Source organism: Microplitis mediator, chromosome 6, assembly GCF_029852145.1.
Source record: "Microplitis mediator isolate UGA2020A chromosome 6, iyMicMedi2.1, whole genome shotgun sequence".
Taxonomy (NCBI): Eukaryota; Metazoa; Arthropoda; class Insecta; order Hymenoptera; family Braconidae; genus Microplitis; species Microplitis mediator.
This window is the reverse complement of record NC_079974.1, coordinates 14,534,790-14,558,831: the sequence shown is the minus strand read 5'-3', so window position 1 is coordinate 14,558,831 and position 24,042 is coordinate 14,534,790. Positions and strand designations below refer to the sequence as shown.

The following is a 24,042-nucleotide window of genomic DNA, read 5'->3' as shown; positions in this document are numbered from 1 at the left end:
TTCCGTCAAGTTATGACCTCTATAATGTTTTTATCATATTTTAGGCCAATATGTGATATATGGGTTATAATGGGTCCCTTAAAAAAAATGTAACAAAAAAATTAACTTTACGGAAAATAAAAAAAAAATAATTTTTTCGATGCAATTTTTTTTTCGAGTGGTCCATTTTGCCCCACATATCAAATATTGACCTAAAGTATAATAAAACTATTATAAAGGTCATAATTTGAGGGGAAATGAAAATCAATATAATTTTTTCGTTACAATTTTATTTTTCGAGTGGTCCATTTTACCCCACATATCACACATTGGCTTAAAATATGATAAAAACATTATAGAGGTCATAACTTGACGGAAAATAAAAAAAAATTTTTACCTAATTTTTGAGTGGGGCCTTCGTGCCCCAGGCTCCCCTATTTACCGAAGATTCGGTAAAGTTTCGAAACTATTCAAACCTTTCGAACTATTCGAATCTTTCGAACTATTCGAATCTTTCGAATCTTTCTAACTATTCAAATCTTTCGAACTTTTCGAATCTTTCGAACTATTCGAATCTTTCGAATCTTTCTAACTATTCAAATCTTTCGAACTATTCGAATCTTTCGAACTATTCGAATCTTTCGAACTATTCGAATCTTTCGAACTATTCGAATCTTTCGAACTATTCGACTCGATTCGATTCGAACAAGATTCGCACACCCCTAGTTAAATGTCTATATGAGAAATGATTTAAAATTATTCAAGTATTTGGATTTATTTAATATCATTTCGTTTCAAACCATATTTTTTAATCACAGTTACGACAATATAGGAACGAAACATTTTTTTAAATAAATGGGATGAATAAAGAAAATCTGGAAATTGGAATTTTTTAATTTTTAATTTTACATCCTTGTAAGAACTTAAATATTTGCCCATTATCTAAAGACATGCTAAGAAGCTTTTGCTGACGATCGATGAGGTTTTAACTCTCCTGGACCTAGGCTTTTTTCTTTCAATGGTGTATGGATCTTCTACCTCAAATTATAACGATGGATTGAAACTTTTAATAATTTCTAGATTGCTGTCAATCTGAGCAGTCGGCGGGAAACGAGGGAGAAATTGGCTAACTGCCAAAGATCGCTCCAAACGCATGCCAGAATTGAAGAGTCGAGACTCTTTGTATCCCTGTGAGATTAAAATAAATAGAAAAAAAAATAAATAAATAGAAAAATTTAGAGATGGCTATTTTTTCTACGTGGTTGGATAAGATGAGAGAAAGAGGGGAGTATGATAGTTCATCAGGAGGACAGAAGAATAACGAGTGTGGTGGTAATGGAAGTTAAGACTAGAAAAAGAGAAAGCGTGGGAGGATCGAAAAAAGTAAAGAGGGAAAGAGAAGAGTGATGAAACGACCAGGGTTGTCGAGGGTTGCCGTGGAGCTATCGATCGTCGCGGGGGTGCTTAGTAGAATACAGCCGGGGGTAAAACCCGGCGTCAGCGTCGGCGCCGTCGTGTGTCGTTTCATCCTTGAGTACTGGAGAAAGATGAGGCACGAGCGTTTTCGCGGTAGCGGCAGTACTGCCCGGGACGGTCACGATACGCAGATATTCAATGGGAGACCGCGCAAAGTTACTCAGTAAGCTGTGGTATAAGTAATCGGCATTTACCTCACGGATAGTTAGTCGTCGGTGCATCTCTGGAGCTCACTAATCTTCCTGTCTTGCTCTTCTGTCGGATCAAAAACATTTTTTTAAATATTACCGTACAATATTAAAAGTACTATTTTTAAAAATGGATAGAACTATGCAATTGACAACTACGAGATACCACCAAAAAAAGAATCAAGAATGAGTTATGAAGAAAAAGAAAAGAAAAATTTATGGCGTGAAAAAAAATTAATGATAACAAAATTTAAAGTTAATATAAATATTAATGAAGAACTGATGAGGGGTTGTAAGTGTGTAGATCTTACAGGGTGGTTGGTGCAGCAGGTGCAAGTGTCAATGTTGGTGAAGTCAACGTTGACTGGAGAAGTGTCATACTGGCGGACTTTTTTAGATGATGGAACTGAGCTGGCTAAACGAAGTTACCACAGTGAGCACGAGGTCGACTCGCTTGCCATTGCAGTGGGATCGTCGTTGGTGCTTGCAGCAAGTGATAATAGAAGAATTATCCGCGTATGAGTGTAATTATTGGACTGAGGAGAAGAAAGAATACTTGAAGCATCATCGTCGAGAAAACTCAAGTACGGTGGCGCGGCGTCGGGTGCCGCCACCAGCAAAACGAGCAAAAAGTCAAAAGAAGAAACCAAACGAAGAATCATTGTTGGAGACCACGACGACCAGACAAAAAGCAAAAGCAGGGAGAGGTTCTTACAGATGCGGTGCCCGGTGGGGCCAGCCCGCGGCGGCGTGACGCGATGCGGACGCGCCCCTCCTGTACGATTCTCGAGAATCTTGGGGAAAAAAAAAAGCGTCGACGAGGTGAAACTATTTCACACCAAAAAGAAAGACGAGGAAATACTCGAAATGCAACGCTTCTTCTCGTTGCAGTGGGATTGTTGTGGACAATGCGAAGTTGTGATGCTCTTACAGCACCCGGCACCTCACAGCAACAGCAGCTCAAGTATAGCTCACGTCAAGTCAGAACTCGTTATGGAACATTGCGTGGCATCGTTGCCCGTTCCATGTCTGTTGAAGGTGTCGAAGCTTATCTTGGTGTACCATATGCTACGCCACCGTTGGGTGCGCTTCGTTATATGCCACCCGTTACACCAACTCAATGGAGAGGTACTAAACTTGCGGATACGTTACCTCCTGCGTGTCCACAGAAAATACCAGGTTTGGAGCCAAATCTGCCTCGTCGCAGACGGGCTTACTTCGATAATATTATACCTTTACTTACTAATCAAAGCGAGGATTGCCTATACCTCAATCTGTACGTTCCACGGCCACTCCACGGTAAGTTAATTTCTTTAAATTAATATAAATTTTACAAGTTGTTTATTTTTTAACTTTTTTACAAATAAAAGTAAAAAGAAACATGTGATACAGATCACAAATGAAAGCATAATACAGTAAAATATGTATGTATAAAAAAAAAAAAAGTAAATAAATAAAAAATAACGCAAATGTAGAAAAAAAGAAACGTTAAATAAAATTTCTAACTTATATATTATAATATATTAACTGAGTTTGGTGACGGCTGAAGGCTGTCCTGTGTTATCACAATCCTTTGGTCTGAATCAGTATTTCTCTCTTCTTCTTCTTCTTCTGTTTTCTTGTTCTTGTTCGTTTTGTCCTTTCTTCTCTTACTTAATAATCTATAGAATTTTGCATGAATGATATCAAACAACTCGTGGAGTTGAGACCAAGAAAAGGCCATCGAGTACCGAAAGCATCAACAAGATATGTATTTCTATGGGATGGAAAACTACAAGCTATTCGTAACGCGTTGCCACTTCAATTCCGTAGTGCATTGTAGTTGATTCGATGCTACGATATAAAACCTGCAAGCACCGCGGGAGTGAGGTGGTTTCACGTAAAATCGACGATTCTTCAACTGCTTTTTAACCATCTTCAGCAGCATTAATAATACGACGAAACGCGTATGATAGATAAAAAATTCAATAAATTTTTTTTTAAATATATAATCTAATTATGATAATATTGTGAATCTTGGAGTTTGATCGTCAACCCTATTAACCAAATAAACATCATTAGGATTTGTTTTCAACATGTGGAAACCTTACCACTTTCCCAGTCTACTTCACTTTCCTCATACTTTTGCCCCTTCAGAATTATGTCCTAATTTGAGTGAATGACCTATGAATTAAAAAATATAAAAAGTCTTAGAATATAAAATAATAAATTTTCAGGCGGTAGCACAGAACTGCTGCCAACTTTGCTTCTTATTCATGGGGATTCTTACTCTTGGGGAGCGGGTAATCCTTTGGATGGTACTGCCTTGGCCGCCCATGGCCGCATCATCGTAGTATCAATTAACTTTCGTCTAGGTGTCTTGGGTATGCTGTTCAATATATACAATCAATAATAATGTATTGCAAAAGAAAAAAATTTTTTTTTTCTAATCTAAAAATTTTATAATAGGTTTCCTTAAAACTGGTACGAAAGGAAGTGCCCAAGGTAATTATGGTCTCATGGATCTTGTTGCGGGTCTTCATTGGCTTCGTGAAAATGTTGAAGCTTTTGGTGGTGATCCCGAACGTTTAAGTATTCTAGGATTAGGAACTGGAGCAGCATTAGCTAATTTTCTAGCAGTTTCGCCCATGGCTAAAGAACTCGTTGAGAGAGTTATACTCTTAGGTGGTTCTGCTTTATCGCCATGGGCAATACAACGAGATCCTATCACAATTAAACGACGAGTTGCTGAGCAAACTGGATGTCTTGGTGATGTTGAAACTGATGATATTGCAATATGTTTACGATTAAGAAGTATTGAAGAATTACTTAATGTAAATCTTGATACCCCAAGATTCACATCAGGATTTGCACCTTTTATGGATGGAACTGTATTACCATTGGGTTCTCAGGTATAAAAATTTTAAAAAAGCTTATTTTTAACATATTTTCATGTATACTAAAGTTAATTTTATTAAGGTAACACAACCTACTGCTTCATCGGCTGGTATTTTGCCATTGGTACCAGGACCAGGCAGTGAATTTGCTGCATTAGGAAATCGAGATCTACTTATGGGATTAACATCATGCGAAGCATGGTTGGATTTAAGTGAAGATGATTTAAAAGTTAGTTGAAATTTTCTTAATTTATTATAATTATTTATAAGAAATATTTTATCTTTAGCAATTTTAATGATAAATTATTTTAGAATGGTATCAATGCAACTAGACGAGACCGGATTCTAAGAACATACGTTCGAAATACTTACCGTTATCATCTACATGAAATTTATTCAACTCTGAAAAATGAATATACCGATTGGGATAAAGATGAACAGAGTCCTAGTGCAATTAGAGAAAGTTTATTATCTTTGTTGGGAGATGGGCAAGTTGCTGCTCCACTTCTTAGATTAGCATTATTACATTCAGCGTCGGGTGGACGAGGTTATCTCTTTCACTTTCAACCTGGTGATCATCCAAGCCAACGGGGAGATGAACTTCCATTTCTTTTAGGTATACCACTCCTTAGAAATGAGCCAAGTCGTTGGCTATACTCTGTTAACTACACCGTTGAAGAGGAAAGTATTTCACGTATGCTTGTACGTTACATTGCAAATTTTGTACGTAGAGGGTAAGTTAATTAAATTTATTTTTGAAGCGAAATTTTTTTTAATACCGCACAATATATCTTTTTATTTATTTTTTTTTTTTTTTTTTAGAGATCCTAATGAAGGGAATCCGACTAATGAAAAATTCATGAAAAATTCACCCTTTTGGGATTCTTATGACTCGATAAATCAGCTCTATTTAGAAGTCAGCAAAGTAACAGAAATGCATCCTCACTATCGTGGTCACAAGATGTCATTGTGGCTCAATCTTTTGCCGCAGTTACATCGGCCAGGCTACGAGATCAGTATGCGTCATCATCATCTGGCAGAAAGCCCAAGTCTTTACGAGGGTGCGGTACGACCTCAGACAATGGCTCTGCCACTTCCACCACCTCCACTTTCCATACCTATGCCGACAGAGGCTTCCATATCTTTAAAACCTATCGAAAGTACAGAGTGTGCTCCCAATATTTCAGTTATGCCCATGAGTACAGTGGTACCTACTCGTTCTACTCAACAACCACTACCTAAATTGTCACCAGGACCTAATAATCTTCTGCGTAAATTTGCATCAAATCATTATCAAAGTTATACAACAGCATTAACTGTTACGATTGCTGTTGGCATATTTCTGTTATTACTGAATATTCTCATATTCGCTGGAATTTATCATCAGCGAGATCGCAATGCAGCGGCTGCTGCTGCGGCGTCTACAAATTCATCAATATCCGTGGGCTTTGCCGAACACAAAAAAAAAGAACGACTACTTGAAGCTGGATGTTCCGGAGTTGAGTCAATAAGTGCTAGTGGGAAATTATCAAGATTGTCTTCGTTTGTCCTCAATGACTCATCTATTTCATCAAGTCCTTCAATTCACAAACATAAACTTGCGCAAGAACTCGAACTACAATTACAAGAGTTTCAATGTTCGCCACCACCTGGTGGAGGTAAACGAATGTCTTTAGATCCACCGTCCTACGCTATAAGCAAGAGTCCTGGTATTACTCGTAGTCGAACGCCTTCACCGTGTGTTGATGTTGCAGCACAAAATAATCAATTAGAACCACATGATCGAGGTATAGTTGACGATGACGATGATGATGAATTTTTGCCTGATCCACCTCCACCGCCTAAGGTACCTGCACCTAATGTTTGTTCGGGAATTCTGCGACAACCTGGAACACCAGGTAGTGCTAAAAAGCGTGTGCAAATTCAGGAAATTTCAGTGTAATAAAATTATACATTTATTAATATAATGGATTTGATGACATTTTCCATCTCAGGGTAGAGATATAAACTATTGAATGTTATTTGCATTTGATGTCAATGCCGTGTGGAATTATCCAATGACCGAGGAATTGGACTTGTGGTATTTTTCAAGAAAATTATCAATTTGTTGTACTAATTAAGTTATTTTTCATTGTGGAACGCTTACAAATATTTATATCAAATGACTATATACAACTGCCGTGTTATAACAAATGCACATTATATAGATTGACATAAACACTATAAGGATATATAATAGCATTTTGTTAGAACACATTACTGTGTATTATGAAAAAAAATCCTTAAAAACTTATGAAAAACTCAGAGATGAAATAATTTTTGAATCTTGGTAATGTTTTTTCTGTTTAAAAATATAAAAAAACGTTTTTTTTTTTTTTTTTTTTTTTAATAAAATCAAAATTGTAAAATTTGCTTATTAAAAAAACAAATTGAAATTTTCAGTAGATCATTACCAAGAGTTAATAATTATTTCTGTTATTGAATTTCTGACGGGTTAAGCTAACGCACATTACATTGAAAATTAAAGTGTCATTTGGATTATCAGTTTATTGAACAAACGGTAAATAATCAATAAATAATAATTTATTATACAGTATATGTGAGTGTATGTATCAATATGTATGAGTGTGTGTGTATGTAAGAGTGTACTTATGTGTGTGTAAAAGTAAGAGAAAGAAAAAAATTTTTCAAACAATAAGTTGACAATGAAATAATTTATTAATTTAAAAATTAAAACATAAGCGTGTCATAGGTACTCATTATTACCTAAATAAGTTAATAAATAACATGTGTATTAAAAGAAAGTGATAAAATAAAATAAAACCCGTACGAGGGGCCATTCATTAACATTACCAGCCTATAATAGTTTCAAAGATGCGCTATATAAAATAAAAATTGTAATCGCCAATATGAGATTATGTTTCCAGTAATCAATCATTTTTATGCATCCACCGATTGTTCTCAATAATAAAAATAAATTTATGAATGTTTCAAATGTTGAAATTTGATTAAATAAAGAATTAATGCATTAAACATGCGTATAAATTTCGAAGGTATTAATTTTATAAACCTTTCTATAAATTTTCCTCGTTACTCTTGAAAATACACTTTCACCGCCGGTGAAAAAAAAAAAAAAATGATAAATAAAATGCAATATATGCTCTAACTCTTGTATTCGATTAAAGCATCTTGATAAAACTAGTGCGAGCGACAATGACGCCGGTTCAAGCTGACAAAGTGGATTAGTTTAGCTATTCGGAAGACACCAAAGGCATGTTCATGTACATAAAGTACTCATTTTATATTGTTCTTCAACCTCAATTTCATATATCTGATAATAAATAATAATTTATAATTTAAAAATCATATTATTTTTTTCATTATATTAAAAATTTTTTAATTGGAATTAAAATTAAGTTTTAAAATTTTTATTTAATATAAATATCAATAAATAAAAATTCTTATAGATCTTTTTGTATGGTACCGCATTTATTATTCTTAATTTAGTAATTTATTTATCGATTATTTATTGATTATAATTATTTATCGATTATAATTATTTATCGATTAAATCAATACAATTATTTTTTTTCTAATAGCTAAAAAAATTCATTATATTCATTACCATAATCACAATAAACAGATTTTATCAATGACATTTACAATAAAAATAAATGATAATCCAATAATTGACTAATATTATTTTATCTTATCTAAATTGTATTTGTCATTATCGTATTAAAATTCTAAGCACATGACTATGAGTAACACGCTAACAATTATTTGACAATCTCATTATAGCTTAATAATTACAAAATAACATTCACATAATAAATAACTAATCTCAATGTAAATAATTTAATAACAATTTTGAATCGTTAAAGTTAAATCTTTAATATTAAATGGACAATAATATTGAAAAATTTTAACTAAATAAAATTTTGCTTCGTGAATATAAATTGTTTATTTAAAAATATTTAACACCATTGCTTACATCAATATAAAATATAAATAGGATTTTAATATAAAGAATCTCATTATGACATTGGTTCATAACAATATAGTTTATTTATTTAAAAAAATAAGAGGCCTTCGTAATAAATAGTAGCTTAAACAGTATAAAAGCACGGAAATTCGTCTATTTATAAAAATTTTGACACATTGAGAGAAAAAAAAATAACTTTTATAAAAAAAAAAAAATAAATTCTTGATTTGAAAAATTAATTTATTGGAACTTTGCAATAAAGTCATTATTTGGCCGAAGAAATTACAATCTGTTTGGTAGTAATTATTTTCTAACGAAAAGCTAACTCACTAAAACAGAATATTTTTAAAACGAAATCAGTCAATTCTTTTATAAAAATTTGAAATGTCTGTTGACAAATAACTTTTTATATACATATTTTATCAGTTTCAATGATATAAATTTTTATAGAAAAATTTCTTAATTTAAAAAAAAAAATATTTTATTTCGTGGTAAGTAAACTTTTGTAAAAAATAATTACCACCAAAGAGATTGTAATTTTTTTAGTTAATAAATAATTTCAGACATAATTTTTAATAAATTAATTTCTTGAATCAAGAATGTATTTTTTTATAAAATTAATTTTTTTCGTCAATACGTAAAGATAAAAGAGCTTAATATTAATTGAACTCTGGATTTTATACTCGTACATTTTAGTTTATAAGCTTGACCTGAAATTGAATAATCGTAAATTAAAATTCAATTTTTTTTATTTTATCAATTTTAATTGATTAAAAGAAATTTTTTAATTTTGAAGGTTTCGTATAATATAAAATAATTGTTTATAAAAAAAAAAAGGAAAAAAAATATTGACCGGTCACGTTAAAAAATTTTTAAAACTAAACTATAATAAATTTCATACATGTAACTTGAAGTAAAAAAAATTTGTGTATAAGGAAATAGTATATATTCAAAATAGAATAATGAACAAGTAGAGAAATCTTGAGTTAATCTACTGCATCTATCTCAGCCAACTGATAAAGACAAGTGGTATCCCACCTCATTCTTGACAATTCCGAACATACGTCAGAAGAATCGGTGTTATGTCTTATGTATCGTATACTCTGACAATTGTATGTACAAGTCTACAACGAATCCGAATATTGTTCCATTAGTTAAACAGTCCTCAGCATTGAAGCTCAGCGAGGATAAGTGCTAATTGAAAGAACGGCAATGTGATGTGACTTTGTGTAGTATATATGGTAGTAGGTCATCGATAATCACGTGCAAAAACATTTTAGTATATATGTGAAATACTTTTTTTATTTTATATATATATTTGTAAAACTTTTTATCTATAGTTATTGTTGTATATATTGTTGCCAAAAGTTCAGGTAATGGTACGAACAGACATAGGTGCGGCAAACAATTTAGTGTCCGGTGTGCACCCATCCTGTGTCCCGATAAGCTGACAATTATATATCATAGATATACAACAGAGATAGACATAAATGTATGTATCCCCACCAAAGCAACTTGAACTAGCTTTATGAAACGACTGGCGAGTTATCCATCAGTGAATCAGTCAATGACTTGTCAACGTAAATCATTACCGATGATTCTCGTGTACTGATGTGCATGGATAACTAAAATAAATATACTCAATAAGATTTATTTATATTCTGTATGTAGACCAATGATATTATAGTATTTGTTCTCATCATTTATCATTGGATGCACGGTAATCAAGAAAAACGTATGATACTGGAGAAGGAGTATACAAGTTAAAAAAAAAAAGAGGATAACTTTCGTTCATGTATTTAAAGTTTATTTCAATTTATCATTCGACGTAGTTTATTTGCCGATCGAATAACAATTACCAGTGAATTTAACAATTACCAAGTTTTTTTTTTTTTTTTTTTCATAAAACAATTATGGAGAATACTGTAAATGAAGTACACGGAAAAAATATAAGATCTTTTGAAGATACAACGCGAAGTAGACGAGTTTCTATAAGTGATCAAGTTATTGGTATCGATAATCCAATATTTGAACACCATAGACGAATCAGTGCAAGTTCCGATCATAATTCAGATTGTCTAAAAAAGAAATCTATACTTCATCATGGTAGTAATGAAAATATACACCATAAATTGGATCTTGATAATGGTCATACTAATAGTCAGAATAGAAAAAAATCAGCAATGAGTTTATCGAGTTCAATAAGAGATAAAATTGAATATACAGAGGAGCTTAAAAGGTATGACACTGATTTTTTTTTTTATAAATATATTTGAACAAAATTTATTTAAATTCTTTAAAAAACGTACTTATAATTATTTTTTATTAGATCATGGCTGTATCTTTTTTGTGCACGGTGTCATGGTAAAGAGGACACACCGTCATGGGAACCACCAGGTTGGCGACGAGCATGTCCTCGCCCATTTTGCCCATCATACAGAAAATTTTCAAGAATTTTCTGTCTTTTTCTTTTGGGTATCATGATTTGGGGTATCACTTACTCCATAATAGGCGCTGATGCTGCTCCAGGTGGTCCATTGTTTGGACTTGCTTGTCTGGCAATTGCAGCACATTTTGGTGGATGGTTATTTTCTCTCACAACATTACCAGCTCTTATTGGAATGCTTATTACGGGTTTTATTATGCAGAATGCTGGTCTTGTATACATTGAAGGAAGATATACGACTGTTATTGCAAATCTTCGGTAAGTATTGAAGTAATTGATAATAATAGTTATGGTATAAGTCTACAGAATGAACAAGTACATCTTGTATAATAATTTTATTTAATAGTTTAAATATACTTGAAGTCTACATTGCTTTTAAGGTCAATTGACTTGATGCATAATAAACTAAATGAGAGTTAGATATAATACAAATATTAGTATACTCAATCAATTGCTGTAATCGTTGTAAGGGCTACCTGATATACAGATTATCTTTTTAATTTTTTTATTATCAAAGATAAGATAATTACATTTCTATAGATAATTTCAATTTTTTAATAACCCAAGGTTATTTACTTGTTGTTGTTGATTACTTTTTAAGGTAGTGATAACTTTTTATAATTCAATAGAAGAATTTAATTGTTAATTCAAATCACGAGACAATGACTGTGAGTTAAATAAAATTAAAAAAAAAGATGTAGATGTACTGTCAAAGAATTTTAATTATTAGGTCAAATATTAGTCAATAAATGTCATAGTTTATTTTTATGTAATTTATAGATTATATAAATTTATGTTGACATAATATTAGCATTTTTTTTATATCTATTGATAATAAATTTTTATATTAAGTAAGTAATACATATCAAATTTTTTCTAATGTTATCTAAAAATAATTAGCTCTTTCAATAATGTACTTTTTTTTTTAAAAAAGTATTTATGTTATAAAAAGCACGTGGTTACTCATTACTTGATCTTATTGGCCTAAAGCGCGTGACAACTTTATGTTAGTAATCAATTTGTTGTACGTCATTTCCAAACAATTTTTACGGCTTTAGTCGTTAGCCTTCCGCGTCTGCTTAAATATTTATTTTATACCCGTGAATTATAAATAAAAATAAAGAAGAAAAAAATTATTATTTTTTTTTTTTTAAAGTCCCAAAACGCATATCTCATACATTTATTAGACATAACAAAAAAAATAAATTCAAATTTATGAATGAAAACTTCTTATTTATCATAAAATAAAAAGCAGTATTTAAAAAAATGTTGAGAAATCTAAAATCGCACACCTCCATCGCTCATGTGATAGTAAAAACTAAAATTAAACAATTAACAAAATGTAAAAAGGATCAGTCATGATTTCTATTCCCGTTATTTGAATGTGTTAACGATTTACGATATGACAACTTCTGGCCCTTATTAATACACTGTAAAAAATCACCGGGGTAAGTCCAAGCAGTGTAGGTGTTAAAATCGGCGGTGTTAAATTTCAACACCGGAAGCGGTGTGAAAATAAAGCCTCCACCGGTGTAAATATTCTGTACCGGTGTTAAAAAAAATTCCCCTGTGTTAAAATAACGCCGCCGCCGGTGTAGATATTCATTACCGGTGTTAAAATATTTTACTTTGTGAATATTTTTACTTACTCGATCACTATACCTGATGATACATGATATTTTTTATTAATTTTCATGAAGAACTGACATTTTTTGAGTTTTATAATCTTTAAAGTTAATACTCCAAGCGGACGCAGTTTACCCCGCTTTTACACCGGTATTACTCTGCTTTTACTCCGGTTACCCTGATTTTACCCCGGTCTAACACCGGTATTTTAACACCGCGGAATCACGCCTCCTACACCGGTGTAATTTCATTTTAACACCGGGCGGAGTTAAAATGAGTTCATTTTTAACACCGCTCTTTTTACAGCCCTCGCAGATGTATGATTGTTTACTAGTTCAGTTGACTCTATACATTCAAAACGAAGAGTGATGAAAAGATAATTGAATATTTTTAAAATGGTACATCAATTAAAAAATTATATTTTAAATTAAATTAATTAAAAATTTGGAAAATCCTAAAGTGCACGACTCATAATGCTCATTTATTATGAAATAATAAAATAATAATAAAAAAATGGAGGGAAGCACGAATAAATTTAAAATGTATACAATTTTCTTTCATTAAAATTTTTTTTTTTTTTTTTTTTTCAATTATATTAGTATTTTTTTTATAATTATAAAAGAACCTACTCAAAATATCTCGATTAATAACAAAAAAAAAATATATGTAAATAAAAAAAATTGAATTGATAAAATTCAGGCTTACCAATTAGCAAAATAAAAAAACAGCTGTACTAGGACGGTAATGCGCAAGCGCCCTTGGTGGAATAAATGTACGTATAATGTATAGATATATCACCATCCATGTTAATTTTACATAGATATATATAGATATAGTTATACAGCCGTTTTTATTATTTTATTAATTATAATTAAACGACACTGAGTTACTTAGCCATTTGCAATATGAGACTTACAATTCTTTCAAAGAATTAAAAAAAAAAAATCGGTCTGTCAGTTGACCCTGCGGGCCAGCCCCAAAACTTCCCGCTGTTTTCGAGCTCGTTGAGCTCGAAAACATTATTGTGAATACATTTTCGAGCTCTTCGAGCTCGCAAATACTTTTGTATGCCATTGTTTTGTAAAAAACCATTTTTTAGCATTTCCTTCTCCCACGATATCTCGCGAACGAATTAACCGATTTTGACGGTTGAGGTGGCATTCGACGCGGCTTATAGAGTTTTAGAGCTGGTTAGATTTTGGAATCAATCCATCGAGCAAATTAAAAGTTATCCAAATAAAACATTTTCCAAAAAATTTTATTTTTGAAATATCTCTGAACGCACCGTACCGATTAAGTTCAAATTTTTACGGCTTCAAGACATTAACAAGCCGCGTCGAATGACACCTCAACGATCAAAATCGGTTCATCCGTTCAAGAGTTATGAATATTTACATACATGCATACGTACATACGTACACACATACATACACTCGGACATCATCGTGAAATTAGTCAGGATAGCTTCCTAGGACCTCGAAACGTCGACATCTGATGGAAATTCGATTTTCGTAAATCTGACCGAAACCAATAACTTCCCGAATTTTTGAAAATTTACAATTTTCTTAGCGGGAAGTTAAAAAATTTGATTCAATTACTGCATTTTTTTGCAAGTTATCATGTATACGGATTCCATACTTGACGGACAGGAAATTTTTTTAAACTATTTTGATGTTTTTTTCGTTTTTATTGAACTAAATAAATTTTTGAAAAGTATGGAATTAATCTCCATTAAATTATCTTCAAAATAGTATGCGAAATATCTTAATTCCGTGAACTAACAAGGGTATAATAATTGAAATAGTTGCCGAAGTGAGGCGAAAAATATTTTTCGATCGTAAAGCACACTGATGCTTCGCATGATGAGTCGTGCAAAAAAAAAAAATTATTTTTTCGAATAATCTGCTTTTTGCTTAGACATCACCACTTTCTTTTACGACTGTCACGCTAATTTCATTGTCAGTACAATTTAGATAGATAAATACATGGAAAGAAAGAAGAGAGACAGATAGAGGTAGAAAGAGAAAAAGCTAGAACATTTCATGTATATACAAGAATTTAATGTTAAATTATGTTTTAAGATTATTTAATTATAATTTAGACCGTGATTTTCAAAAAGGGTCTTGCAATAAAAATTACAAAGCTAATAAAAAAAATAAATTAGGCCGATTAATTATGTCTTTCGAGAGTTATCGTGCTTACGAAGATTCATACGTATACCAATTGACAACACTGGTTTCTTGGATTAATAAAATTTATTTAAAATCAATGAATGAACAAATTGACTCAATTTTGAGTTTAATTTGTCCCTTAATAAATTATTTATATGCAAGTATACAATTTAAGTTATTTTTGTGCAATGAAAAGAGTGTAGAAATGGTCAAAAAGGGAAAACCATTAGTAAAGTACCCTCACTGTTAAAAATAATTTGAAAATTACAATACAAAAGGAATTGAATTTTCATAACTAGATATTTGAATTGTATTTCCAATAAAAAAAGCTTCAAATTTAATATACGTAATTGAATAATCAAGCTGGTCCCGGGAAAAAATGATTTTGCCTAATCATATATGATTATATATGTTCATATATATGATCATATATGATTATATATAATCATATATGAAGTTATATATAATCATGCATGATTATATATGGGGTCATATATAATTATATATAATTATATATGACCCCATACATAATTAGATCTGATCATACCTGGCTGTTATAAGCCCATATATAAGTCTATATATAATCAGATCTGATTATATATAAGTCTATATATAATTAGATCTGATCAGATCTGATTATATATAAGTCTATGTATAATTAGATATGATCATACCTGGCTGTTATGACCCCATATATAATCATACATAAGTCTATATATGATCAGATCTATTTATATATAAGTCTATATATAGTTAGATCTGATCATACCTGGCTGTTATGTCCCATATATAATCATGTACAAGTCTATATATGATCAGGTCTGATCATATATGAGTCTATATATAATTAGATATAATCATACCTGGCTGTTATAACTCCATATATAACCATATATGAGTCTATATATGATCAGATCTGATCATCTATAAGTCTATATATAATTAGATATAATTATACCTAGCTGTTATAACCCCATATATGATCATATATAAGTCTATACATGATTAGATCTGATCAGACATGATTGATACAAACCCATATATAATTAGATATAGGCCTATATATAATTAGATCTGATCAGACGTGACTGATATAAACCTATATGTAGTTATATATGTCTATGATTAAATCTGATCAGATTTCATTGATATGAAACCTATAAATATTTAAATATATATATATATATTAAATAATATGACAATTTTTTAATATCAATGTTATTAAATTTTTATTCTGTCAACTATCAATCAAACTTAAATCCCCAATACTTAAAAAATGTTCAAAGGTTTCGGCAGTAATTTAAAAGTATAAAGTATCAATTTGATTATTTGAGTTAAGTAATGCCATAAACGTTTCTTAATTGTAAGTGTATAACAGACTAGAGGATCAGACTACAAACCATCGATAACCAAAGTTAAGCAGCATCGGCGTTGGACATTAATTGGATGGGTGACCTCGTAGTAAAATAATTGTCGATGGTTAATAATTTTTTTTTTTTTTTTTTATTTAATTTTAACCGACATTGATATTGATGAAGACAATAAATCCTAATTAAACTACTTAATTAATAATTTACAGATATTCTAAATGAGATTCTACAAATGACTATATTCGTTCATGCATGATTATATATAATCATATATGATCATGTATAAACAGATCAAGTTATGTATGATCAGACCTGGCCAATTTTTGGATCTGATCATATATAGACAATTATGCATGATCATATATGATTAGGCAAAATCATTTTTTCCCGGGGTATTTAAAATTAAGATAAAAAATATGAATTTTAATAAACGTACTTAAAATTTATACTTTGTTTCTTAAATTTTCAAAGCAAGTATTGAAAACTCTAAGACATATTGAATTTTAATAATTCCATTTGAAATTTCTTAATATTTATTTGAAAATTCAAATGCTTGTATATGAAATTTCTGCGCGTGACGTGCTGCGCGTTCAGTAATCAAGGATTGCACTGTTAAAAATAATTTGAAAATTACAATACAAAAGGAATTGAATTTTCATAACTAGATATTTGAATTGTATTTCCAATAAAAAAAGCTTCAAATTTAATATACGTAATTGAATAATCAAGCTGGTATTTAAAATTAAGATAAAAAATATGAATTTTAATAAACGTACTTAAAATTTATACTTTGTTTCTTAAATTTTCAAAGCAAGTATTGAAAACTCTAAGACATATTGAATTTTAATAATTCCATTTGAAATTTCTTAATATTTATTTGAAAATTCAAATGCTTGTATATGAAATTTCTGCGCGTGACGTGCTGCGCGTTCAGTAATCAAGGATTGTGTAGTGAAATATGTAATATCTGTGTGAGTAATGTGAACGGTGTACATCAGACTTTATTATTGTTAAGTTTTTATTTCCTTAATAATGTAAAGTAAATAAAACTTGTGACTGAACCGAACATCATTGACAGTGTGATAAATGATAAAATGATACAGTATTAAATGTGATATACACTGTTAAAATAATTGTTTGAATTTTCAAAACATTGTATATAACGCAATAAACACATACAATTGTGTTTGAAATTTCATTGTAACGATCGTATAGAATTTAAAATACACGCTTTTGAATTTTCCAATAGACGCTTCAGATTTTCAAATACATTTATTTAAAAATTAAAAAGAGAGTATTTGAAAATTAAAAAAAGAGTATTTGAAAATTCGAAAAAAAGTATTTAAATATTAAAAAAAAAGTATTTGAATATTAAAAAACTTGTATTTGAAAATTCAAAAAGAAGTATTTGAAAATCCAAAGTGCTAATTTGAAAATTCAAAAACATGTATTTTAAATTCTATATGAAATTAGTAATGAAATTTCAAGCACAAATATATGTGTTTATTGCGTTATATACAATATTTTGAAAATTCAAACAACTTTTTTAACAGTGCTCAGCGCTTTCACGCTTGAGGTGTGCAAAAAATAATGAGTAAATGAAAAAGAAAACATTAGCTAAGAAAAAAAAGAAAATGTACCGAATCAAAAAGTCTAAGGAAGAATACATTTTAACGGTTCGCTTTTAACGTGAGCATTTTATGCGTACATATTATTCTTTCTCTTTAAAACATCTTAGAATTCCATCACTTTGTTGCCTGAAATCTAAATTAGTTATTGCTGATTCTTATTTCTAAAGATCTTTTTGGTTGAAAATATGAAGAAGTACTGGTTGAAAAAATTAAAACTATTGTAAAAACTGTAAAATTCTATGCAACAATTTTTCTTTGGATGCAATAGTAATTTATGTTTATTAATAATTGATTTCTATGTTATTTGTTGTGACATATGTCAGAAAAGTTACAGCATTCATTCTTAACTAATAAACTATTTCTATACTGATAAAAATGTTTCTTGAATTTTAAAGTAAATTATTTGCAGTTATTACCCTAACGGACCCAAATTACGGTAAATTACGGTAAACCCACTGTAAATTACGGTAATCCACCATAAAATACCGATTTACCGTAAATTACGGTGGATTTACCGTAATTTACGGTGGATTTACCGAACTTTACGGTGATTTTACCGTAATTTACGGTGTATTTTCCGTAATTTACGGTGGATTTACCGTAAATTACGGTAATTCGGTAATCCACCCGAATTTTTTTACGGTAGATTTATCGTATTCGACGGTAAATTTACGGTATACCCGCCGTAATTTACGGTAATCCACCGTAAAGTACCGATTTACCGTAAATTACGGTGGATTTACCGCAATTTACGGTGGGTTTACCGTAATTTATGGTGGATTTACCGTAATTTACGGTAAATCTACTCGAATTTTACGGTATTCTACGGTAGATTTACGGTAAAAGTACCGTGAATTTACGGTAACTCAGGTCAGCTAGGGTAACAAGTTAAACTTAGTCATATATATAAAATATGAATATGATTTTATGATGAATGATGAATTTCTTCATATTGACTCGGTGTTCCGGAGATTTTGAAAAGTTCACTCCGCGTACGAAATAAATACCGAGTTTTTTTTTCAGCAAAATGATTTCTGAGTGATGTGAATTTCATTTCAATCCCCATTCACTCCGTTTTAGAGATTTAATGTTGAAATAAACTTTCCTTTAGAGTGAACTTCACTCCGAGGGGATTAAGTAAATAAAAAATTTTCCTCTCCGAGTTTAATTCGCGTTTAATTTGTAATTATTTTTTTCAATTTCAATTTTCGAAACACAAATTCATAAAGATTTAAATCACAATGTTGTTTATTTAATTTAATTTTTTTTTTTTTTTTTTTTTTTAATATCCATAAGTCGAATAATTGACAATAATATTAATTTTGTAGATGGTAGTCATTCAAAAAACCACGGGTATAGTTGAAAATACTTTTTTTTTTCTTTTAAATCATTATTTAAATACTTGAAATTTATTGTCAAGATTTTGATAAACCTTTAATTATCAAAAAATATTGAATACTTTGAAAAAGAAAAAAAAAGAACTGTATTTTACAATTTTTTCGAATTTAAATTCTACTCAATATCTTGATTAATCACATATAACATATATTTTTGAACAGTCATATTGTATTTTCGTTAAAGCTTATCCCTCGCAGATTTGAATCACGGTGGAAACACCGTGGAAGTGTAAACACCGTGAATCCACCGTGGTTACACGGTGGGTTTGTTCCATTTTACCACCGGGTATACACAGTGTATCCACTGTGATTACGCGGTGTATTCACCGTGATTTCACGGTGGCTTGACTACTGTGTATACACGGTGTTCCCACTGTGATTACGCGGTGTACCCACCGTGATCCCACGGTGGCTTTGTGCTATTTCACCACCGTGGTTCCACGGTGTATCCACCGGGTAATCACAGTGAAAACACCGTGTATACACGGTGGCAAAGCCACCGTGGAATCACGGTGGATACACCGCGTAATCACAGTGGTACAATGGAACAAACCCACCGTGTTTCCACCGTGATTCAAATCTGCGAGGGATGCTTTAATTTTCTTAATTTTTTTAAAAATTAATATTTGAGAATAATAAATAAATTGAATTAAATTTTAATGATAATTATTTTTGAAAATAAAAAAAAATTTTAATAGTTTAGCGATATTTTTTATAAAAAATATTTGGGGGGAAAGCTAATAGACTATAAACAATTCAAAAATTATATATACATTATACAAGTAAGGATGTACTTGAAAATGTTATGTAACAAATCGCTGCAATACATACGAGCAGCAACAATGTGTATAAATATATATATATATATATATATATATATATATATTTCACATCAAAAATTATTTCAGTGAAATCTTCTACTTAGAACTTAAGACCTCCCACGCTTACATCATTATCATCACCATCACAAAATACCAGATAATTTAATGTATGATCAACACAATGACAAATGTTTTTATACAACTGTGAATGTTGATCTATAGAGTTTACAGTCAGTTGAGGTCTTACATTACAATTAGTAAGCCGGGAGACATTGAAAAAGTCTCGTGATTCGGAGAATTGAGAAAGTGGGGAGACAAGGATCGGGAGTGTTAATTGATTACCGAGTTGTCAAGCCGAATAAACATATGACTTTTTAATAGTCTCGTGATTCTATCACAATTTTTTTTTCGCGCTGAAATCGATAATTGATTGTTATTTAAATAAATATAAATTGACAAATCACGTGGTACCTCGTGTTAACACTCAATCTCTCTTTTGTTGAGTTTGTTTATTTTTTTCTTTAGTGATAGCACTTTCGTATCATTTAATTTTATCGTTTTTTTTCTTTCTTTAATCATTATCATTATTATTTTTCAAACATTATGATTTCACAAAAAATTATTTCAAAAACTGATAAAAAAAGTCACATTTTTATATTATTTTTTAAAAATCTTTTTATATACTCTCATTACTATTACGTATATATGTACATATTGATCTTCTGTCTTATCATGTTCAATTTTAGATATGTATGTATATATATATATATATATATATATATATATATCATTAACAATTTTAAAAAAAATTTTCCATACTAATACTCATTTCCTAGCGGTTACAGTTCTAATGATATCATTACTTCTATGTATATACGTAAAATTTTTTTTTTTTTTTTAATTTTAAATATAAATGTAAGTTGGTGCGTGTTATTTCGTAGGTTAAAAATGAAAAAAGTATAATTATTTATTTGCCAACTAATTTCGAATAATTTTTTAATGAAAAAAAAAATTAAATTATTAAAATTATATATTTTAAAATTAATAAATTTCAGAAAAATTGCATTAGTCATAATATTAATTCGAGCTGGCCTCGACCTAGATCCAAATGCCCTGAAGAGACAAAAGATAACGATGCCAAAGTTAGGGCTTGTACCTTGGACAGTGGAAGCCACGTTAGTTGCAGTTACGGCGAGATATCTTCTTAACTTACCCTGGATATGGACTTTTTTAATTGGAAGCATTGTCGCAGCAGTATCACCAGCTGTCGTCGTTCCATGCCTCTTCAGGCTTCGTAGAAAGGGTTACGGTGTTGCCAAAGTAAAAAAAAAAAACATTAATATATTACATATATTTTAAAATATAATGTTATAATAATATTTAAATGAAAATTATTGATGATGTTAAATTTTTTTTTAGGGAATTCCAACTCTTATAATTGCAATTGCAGGTATTGATGATGCTGCGTCAGTTGCGATTTTTGGTATTATTAAAAGTGTAATGTTTTCTCACGATGCTTTATGGTATCAAATTCTTCAAGGACCAATTTCAATAATCGGAGGTCTTGGTTTTGGTATCTTTTGGGGTTATCTTGCCAAATATGTTCCGGAAAAAGGGGATGTATGTCTATATAATAAAAAAAATAAGAAATAAAAAGTTTTTAAGTAATTATTATGAATTGATTATTTTAATAAAATTATTATATATTTTAGCCGTTCATGGTTCCTTTGAGAGTTCTCATGTTATTGTGTGGTGGACTTATCGCAGTTTTTGGAAGTGAAGCAATAGAGCTAGGAGGAGCCGGTCCACTCGCTGTAGTTGCAGCTGCATTTGTTAGCTGTTACTTCTGGCAAGACGATGGATGGGATGTCGAAGATGTGAGTATTCTTATTTAAAAGCATACCCAGTATAGATTACTTCTGTAGTGTTGAAAAGAAATGTCATGTTTTTTTGAACTTACTTATTAAGTTTAAATGTATTCTATCGAAATGATGAACGGTAAAAAATGAATTAAGAAAAATCTAAAAAGAACAGCGCGTTATATCTTATTCGTTTTCTATATAAAGAGCCATCGTTTGATCGTACAGGAAATAGTTGGGTTTTTTGGTTTGTAAAGGGTGACGTAATATTGAAAGTGAAATAACCCAAAGGCTCTGATAGAAACAGAAAAGAATATTTATTGCCAACGCGTCAACGTTTTGAGTAGAGTTACTCTCGTGAAAAAGGAGAGGAAAAATAAAGTAGAGGGGAATGTTGGAAAAAATTGAGGCCGAGTAAGAAAAAAAAGAAGCAAAAAGACGGTTTATAACGATCTGCCGACGCTCAAGAGTTGACTGGAGTTCTACTTGAAGCTTTACTTGGCACTGTTAGACACGATTCGAGTGCTAGAGACTCTAATTTTGTCTATTCTATCAGTATATTATTTCCCTAGCGGATTGAATTCAAACTACATTTATTTTTATTTCTTTCTTTGGTTAATATTAATTCGGTAAAAATATCGAAGAACTCAGGAATTATTCTGAAGAAAAAAACCAACCTCAGTCACAATATATTGTATACAACACCCAAAATTATATTGTATTTTTACAAAATTTAAATGATTCCTAATAAACTTAAAATTCCATTATAAAGGATGTCAGTTCTTTCGACTGTTTTAATTGTTTGAAATTTTATTTAAAATCTATTCCGAAAAAATTTTTCATACTCATATATTAAAAAATTATTAAAAATTTTTTGACGAAAAAATTATTTTTGTTTAAGGATTGTTGGAAGACATTAAAAGATTCAGTATTTACCTAGAAAAAATTACAGACTATTCTATGAAGTTTTCCAAGGCTTCTCAAAAAATTTGAATTTTTTTTACTAAATCGTTCAAAAGTTATACCACCCGGGAAAAAAAGATTTTATATGATCATATATAAATATATACGTTCATATACAATTAATATATGATCATATAAGAAATATATAAAAATTATATATGATTATATAAAAGCTTATATGATCTTATGAAGTTCTTATAAGAATTAATATACTCTCGTAAGGACTTTATAGAAATTGATATGACTTTATATAAGTTATATATAACTTTATAAAAGTACTAGATAAAGTTTTATATGCTTATATATAATTATATATGATCATATAAAAGTTCATATGATCTTATAAAAATCTTATAAGAATTTATATAGTTTTATAAGGATTTTATAAAAATTGATGTGATTTTATATAAACCCGAGAAAAAGTTCTTATAGAATCATATGTGTTTATATATGATTATATGAAAGCTTACATAATCTAATAAAATTCTTATAAGGATTCACATGATCTTATAAGAATGTTATAAAAATTGGTGTGATTTTATATAAAGTTATATATAACTTTATAACAATACCAGGTAAAGTTTCATATGCTTATATATAATCATATATGATCATATAAAAGCTCATACGATCTGATAAAATTCTTATAAGAATTCATATAATTTTATAAGGATTTTATATGATTTTTTATAAAGTTATATATAAGTTTATATCATTACCAGATAAAATGTTATAAATTATATGCAGTCATATACGATTATATAAATACTCATATGATCTTATAAAATTCTTACAATAATTCGTATAATCTTATAAAATTTTTATAAAATTCGATGTAACTTCATATGAAGTTATATATGATCATATGAAATCTTATATGACCTTATAAAATTCTTCAAAGAATTCAGATAATTAATAAAAATTTATGTGATTTTATATGAAGTTATAAATAAATTTGTATGATTACGAAAGAGTAATACGGTTATATAAAATCTTATATGATTATATAAAACTATATAAACTTTTATCATATACAATTATATATAAGCATATAAAACTTTATCTAGTACTTTTATAAAGTTATATATAACTTTATATAAGTCATATCAATTTTTAAAAAGTCCTCACGAGAGTATATTAATTCTTATAAGAACTTTATAAGATCATACAAGCTTTTATGTAATCATATATAATTTTTATATATTTCTTATATGATCATATATAAATTGTATACGAACATATATGATTATATAT

General features: G+C 29.7%; 1 protein-coding gene across 2 annotated transcripts in view; it reads left to right on the top strand.

Annotated features, from left to right (window-relative positions):
* The first annotated feature begins 1,543 nt into the window (after positions 1-1,543).
* Positions 1,544-24,042, top strand: part of LOC130669323 (neuroligin-1-like) — a 32,463-nt gene continuing 9,964 nt past the window's right edge. Inside the window, exons 1-9 of one of the 2 annotated variants that reach the window (XM_057472132.1) lie at positions 1,547-2,942; positions 3,860-4,006; positions 4,092-4,534; positions 4,602-4,748; positions 4,832-5,253; positions 10,834-11,208; positions 21,022-21,286; positions 21,386-21,586; positions 21,679-21,843. In XM_057472132.1, coding sequence (XP_057328115.1) covers positions 2,402-2,942; positions 3,860-4,006; positions 4,092-4,534; positions 4,602-4,748; positions 4,832-5,253; positions 10,834-11,208; positions 21,022-21,286; positions 21,386-21,586; positions 21,679-21,843 — 2,706 coding nt within the window. In that variant the 5' untranslated portion in view covers positions 1,547-2,401. Of the gene's footprint in view, positions 2,943-3,859; positions 4,007-4,091; positions 4,535-4,601; positions 4,749-4,831; positions 5,254-5,341; positions 7,997-10,833; positions 11,209-21,021; positions 21,287-21,385; positions 21,587-21,678; positions 21,844-24,042 lie in introns of those variants that run through there. The other variant, XM_057472131.1, reaches the window with a different exon arrangement.